Source organism: Phocoena phocoena, chromosome X (genome assembly GCF_963924675.1).
Source record: "Phocoena phocoena chromosome X, mPhoPho1.1, whole genome shotgun sequence".
Taxonomy (NCBI): Eukaryota; Metazoa; Chordata; class Mammalia; order Artiodactyla; family Phocoenidae; genus Phocoena; species Phocoena phocoena.
In genome coordinates, this window is record NC_089240.1 from 117,392,400 (window position 1) to 117,398,399 (window position 6,000).

The 6,000-nt window shown below is 44.0% G+C and overlaps 1 protein-coding gene across 2 annotated transcripts in view; it reads left to right on the forward strand.

The window, feature by feature from the left end:
• F9 (coagulation factor IX) overlaps positions 1-5,142 on the forward strand; it is a 29,510-nt gene extending 24,368 nt beyond the window's left edge. The window contains exons 7-8 of one of the 2 annotated variants that reach the window (XM_065900453.1): positions 2,545-2,659; positions 3,326-5,142. In XM_065900453.1, coding sequence (XP_065756525.1) covers positions 2,545-2,659; positions 3,326-3,873 — 663 coding nt within the window. In that variant the 3' untranslated portion in view covers positions 3,874-5,142. The remainder of the gene's footprint in view (positions 1-2,544; positions 2,660-3,325) is intronic. The other variant, XM_065900454.1, reaches the window with a different exon arrangement.
• The last annotated feature ends 858 nt before the right edge of the window (positions 5,143-6,000 follow it).

Here is a 6,000-nt window from a genome sequence, read left to right on the forward strand (position 1 = left end):
GGGGACCTGGAACCTCAAGTCACCACACTCTTACCTCTCAGCACCACCCAGGGATGGATTCTTGACCTCCCTCTCCCCTGTCCTGTGGTGCCTTGGCTAGCTCTGTCTCCCCTTTCCACAGCTGCCCAGTGACCACTACCACCCCCAACCCCTGGCTCACTGGCAGATGCCACCTCCTCACCCTCAACAGCTACCATTGTCATCCTCCTTCGGCACAGGCACAGGGAGGGTTGAGGCTGAGTGCACAGACTCTATGCCATTTGGGGACAGGGCGTGGCCACATGGCATCTCAGGACCAGAAATGCCTCATAGCACATTTGGAGGGTGAATGGCTGGGGCAAACCTCTTGTCCACCTTCATTCCAGGACCTGAACATATCCTGGCAGGGAAGTTGAAATCCCTTGGGAGTCACTGCTTGCTGTTGTTTGCTACAGTGGACCAGTGGGAAAGACTGACTTACCCTTCCCCCTGCTGGGGCACAGGGCATCAGCACAGGGCTGGCGGAAGAGGGGACCTGACAGCTGAGGGCTGCGTTTGTGCTTGCGTGCTCGATTTCAGGCTGTAGTCCCTGGGCACCTGTGAGGATCTGTGCTCGCCCAGCGAATATCCCCCATACCCGAGGAAGCACAACTTTGAACAGTAAATTCAAAACACCATGATAGGTTGTGAGAGACCACAGAAGAAAAGAAAAAGTTTTGCATTTTAGTATCTTCTGTGACACTTTTTCCTCGCTTTTGAACAAGGGACCCTGCATTTTCATTTTGCAACAAGCCCTACAAATTATGTAGCCAGCCCTGCCCGGAGTGAGCACTTTTAAAACAGAAAGGTCACCAAGCCTTGGGAATTCTGAAACCGAATTTCTCAAATTTAATTATGCATAAGGATATTCTGGAGATCTTTATTTTCTCCCCTCCCAGCCACCAAATATTCTTATTAAGTCTGGGTGGGCTTCCAAAGCTGCATTTTACAAGCATCCCAGATGATTCTACAGCAGTCAGCCCACCAAGCACACTCGGAGAAATACTGGGTGCTTAGAAGCCTAGACTCTGAAGTCAGGCTGACTAGGGTTTGCATCACAGCCTCACCACGAACTAACCTTAACTAACTAACTGCATATCTAAACCTCAGTTTGCTCATCTGTATATGGATATGTTACTGTCACTCCACAAAGTACATAAAACACTTAGCACAGTGATTATCCATAGTAAGCAATCGATACAGGTTCAAAAAAAAATTAAGATTGTTAAACCTGGGCAATGGGTACACTGGTGTTTATTATATTGTGTGAGTTTTCCTGTATTTTTACTTTTCAACATAAGAAGCAACAGCTAGAATGAGAGGGAAACCTGAGTATGGAAAAGAGGGTCAGAGCCTTGCAGTGAGTCAGGCCCATAGGTCTCCAGGTAGGAGGCTAGTGCTTTGGTGTCTAGGATTTAGCAAGTGTTCCATAAACTGAATTCAGGACAAAAAGAATCTTCACTAGAATATGCCCCCAAGGACCTTCTCAGACTCACACTTGAAAGGAGTGACCACACCCCTTCCCTAGTTTATTATGAATGGGTTTATGCCTGGGGCTATGTGTGCTTTAGTAAAAGGTCAGCAGTTCACAAGGGCTAGTCAGGGCCCACAAAGGGTTTACCAAATGTTAGTGTGCCCTCTAGTGTTCACACTTCTCAGATGGATCAAGGCCCTTGCATATACAAGAAGTGAAATTCTCCAACTTGATCTAGACATTGAGGTGGTAAAAATATTCATGAACCACTCTGGCTATACAATGAATGTACAGATGAAAGAATGGATTGGCCTCTTATCTAATAATGTCCAGGGTCAAAGCAGCACCCAAACACTTTTGTCTGCTTTGTCCCCAAATCAAACATAGCTTAATAGACCTTTTAGGACAGAGGCAGCTTACGGATCCAGTTGGGGGAGGAGAATAGAGTTGGGGAAGACCGGAAGGAGTGGGCGAGTTCTTCTGTGGCTCACTGCCTGGATGGCCATAGCACAGCCCTTAGGGATGCCATAGGTCTCATTTCATATCATTCTGGTTTAGAAAGGGCTTGAAAAGACGTCCTGGAAAAATCTATAGTTTTTCTCTTTCAAATGATCTGTAGCAAGGATATTTCCTCGTGCAGGGACAGGAGACTCGGTAATAACTATTGATCCCCAGGAGTCAAATAAGTGCGTTTCTGAATGTACCTGCCATATCCCCGTGAAGCAATTCGTGCTATCAGAGAACCTGACTCACCTGGAAAAGGAATCCAAGGGCCCTGAATCATCAAAAGAAGCCATTTCCTCACGGTTGCCTCATCTAGCGCTCCCCCTGGCTATCACTGTTCATTCTGTTCAAGAGTTTCAGAAATGGCTTTTTTGATTGTGCTCCAGAAACACTAATTCATCTTCAAAGCTGACACTTTCCAGAAACACTCCACTTCTGCCAGCACCTAGAAGCCAATATTTTGCCCACTCCTCTAAACAGCACACATGGGTTTTTTTGTTCTGGATCAAATATATTATGTAGTAAGATTCATAATTTTGTTTCCACAGGTCCTTTTGAGTGATGAAATTGATGGGTTCTGTGGAGGTTCCATCATTAATGAAAAATGGGTTGTAACTGCAGCCCACTGTCTCAAACCTGGTGTTAAAATTACTGTTGTCGCAGGTAAATAAAGAATGATAGACGTCTGCAACATCCCTAGATCTTCTGCATGACTGCTAGATCATACTTTACTAAGGTTTAATAAGCTCATTGCTAAATAAGTTGAACTAGTGGTAGGGGGGCCATCTTTTCAAAATCCAATGTGTTCCATCCTCCAAGTCCCCCATCGTTCTTTTGGCGGACCTTTCATGTCAGTGCAGTACAATTAATCTATTGATGTGTCCGTTTCCCCACCAGACTGCGCCTTCCCAAAAGCCGTGTCATATCACTGATTCTTGTATCCTTGCACCTGGCACAAGCTGCAACCTGCCCTCAGTTAACATTGAATGAATGACCAAATAAATGTATTATCTGTGCTCAAAAAAGCGGCCAAAATCTTTGAAATTGGGAACGTCTAGGATAATTCATAACAAGTCGATTCATTATCACCTGTGAACCATGTAAGACTTGTAACAGCATGGGTGAACAGCTCCATCTATCCGATGGTCCTGAATGGCTTTTTGGTCTGAAAAGTATGCATCGACCCTCATTACATTTTACCAAAATCGTAACAATATAAGATCTTTGACACTTGACTGCCAGGTACTTCAATGATGCTAGGTGGACACTTGGAAAACGTGTTTCTTTGTGGGAAAGACTGTGATTGAAAAAGAAATTTCTTTTCAATAGGTGAGCATAACACCGAGGAGACAGAACCTACAGAGCAAAAGCGAAACGTGATCCGTGCTATTCCTCACCACAGCTACAACGCATCTGTTAATAAGTACAGCCATGACATTGCCCTTCTGGAACTGGATGAACCCTTAATGCTAAATAGCTACGTAACCCCTATTTGCATTGCTGACAGGGAATACACGAACATCTTCCTCAAATTTGGATATGGTTATGTGAGTGGCTGGGGGAGAGTCTTCAACAGAGGGAGATCGGCTTCAATTCTTCAGTACCTGAAAGTTCCACTTGTTGACCGAGCTACATGCCTCCGATCCACAAAGTTCACCATCTATAATCACATGTTCTGTGCCGGCTTCCATGAGGGAGGTAAAGATTCATGCCAAGGAGACAGTGGGGGACCCCATGTTACCGAAGTGGAAGGTACCAGTTTCTTAACTGGAATTATTAGCTGGGGCGAAGAGTGTGCAGTGAAAGGGAAATATGGAATATATACCAAGGTATCCCGGTATGTCAACTGGATTAGGGAAAAAACAAAGCTCACTTAAAGAAAAATGTATTTCCAAGGCCGATATATTTGGGATTGAACATGGACAAGGTCCTTTACTCACTAATCACTTTCCCATCTCTTTAGATTTGAATATATACATTCTATGAATACTGCTTTTTCTCTTTACCGGAAGAAGTCTAACTAGAATTCATATTTTACTAGAATAAGTAGATTAGAAAATGTAATCACTAGAGAAATATACTGTGGTGGGAAGTTGTGCCCATTCCTCCAGGTCCAGCCCTTGACAGAACTGTGAAGTTAAGTTCTTCATCCTGTGCATCAGGCATTATGTTTCTCCACTGAGGCGACTCCCTGCTTCTCCGTCCTTAGCAGCAGTCCATGTGCCAGATCTTTCTCACCTCTCCCATCAAAACGTTAAAATTTATTAGATCCGTATCCAGGATATTTGGTCTGGTCCATCACAAGGCCAGCACCACACTCATACAGGAAGAACACAGGAGCAGCCGACAGGTTAAAACTCATGGAAAACCCTACTTTTTTTTCCGGTACCCTTATTCCTGCATCCTTTGTCCTTGCCAACTCCTCATCCCCAAATCAGTTCTGCTCTTTCTCTCTCCCTCTCTCCCCTTTTCCTTACATAGGCATTAAAGGAGGAAAGGGGAACATCATACTGTTTTCCTGCTGTGCACAATTATATATACCCATCAAACCCAGACTTGCTCTCAGTTTGGTCTTGGACTTGCTTTTCATCACATAGGGATGAAGTAAGGTGCCTGAACTTGGAGGAAAAGTTCCTCTCAGACAGTCACATTATTAAAATACATACATAATGGAAGGAACGACCCATCAGAATAGTTTCCCAAGGGCTTTAATTGTGTTGTTATGGAGGTTTGACTAGACATGCTTCCATGAAGGCAAACCGGCATGTCATTGTACCCTAGAAAGCTGACATCAACCCAGGTGTTTTGTCCCCTGTCAGAACAGTCAGTTTGCAACTAGAGCTAATAGTCTTCAAGAAAGAATTTGTTGGTGTGTCTCCAGTGTTGTCCAGGGCTAAGGAAGAAGTTGCCCAGACCAGAGAAGATAGGCGTCATGCCTCCTCAACTGGTGTATCACCACAGTGAAGAGGGATGCACTCATTCCAATGAGCCAACCAACTCCCTTTTTCTGGTTCGTGCTCCCCAAGCCACTTTTTGATTATAATTAGGCCTTCTATATTGTATTTTCTAGAGGGTTACTGACCAATCAATACTTCGATCTGTTAGACTATTTCCCTTTGTGAGTTAAACTGGTGTTCTGATTCAGACCTTGGCTTTTCACGAATTTGGGTGATGTGAATCATTTACCCTGCATGTGATTACATGTGGAACTACTGACATCATGTTTTGGACCACTTTGACCCCACCAAGCTGCTGCTGCTCCTGCCCTCATCTCACCTCCACCAGGCCTTACACTTGCTGATTTCTTTCAAGTTACTCTAGTTAATCCCTTTTTCCTTTAGTCTTTCAAACATAAGTATCAATAAATGTAGTTTTCAATTTCTCAAAGTGTTTCTTGTTGAATCATTCCCAGAGAGAGCTCCCAAACCCTACATTCAGCAGGACACTCAGAAGAATGTGTCCAAGTGCCATATGACACAGCAGAGATTTGATGGTCTGCCGTCACCCAGCTTTCATGGGAGGCAGCATGTGTGTGTCCTGGTGAGGACAGTGGTCTGGATCCACACGGGAGGATTGAGTCTAAACAGCTGTGAATATGCCCTTGGATAAGTCACTCCACATTTTATGCTTTGATTTCTCCATTGTGCAATAAGGGAGTTTGACAGGATGCTCTCCAAAGGCCCTTGTTGACCCTGTGGTAGTCGGTGGGTTCGTGTTCTTCCATTCCTTTATTCAACAAATATTCAAGGAGTGATTACTGTATGCCAAACACCAAGAGTGTTCATTACAATTTAAGTTCACATTTACATATTTTGTGAGTTAACTAAAATAATGTATGTGAATTGCCTTGTCAGTGCCTACTACACTACTACACAGTAGTTGCTCAGTAAATGTTAGCTGAATCTGAACCCATGTTTATCCCACAACAGGAATTAGTCTTGTATTGAGTATCAGGGGAAGAGGACATACTTAAATAAAAATAATGCCTGGGATTGAGGTTTCAT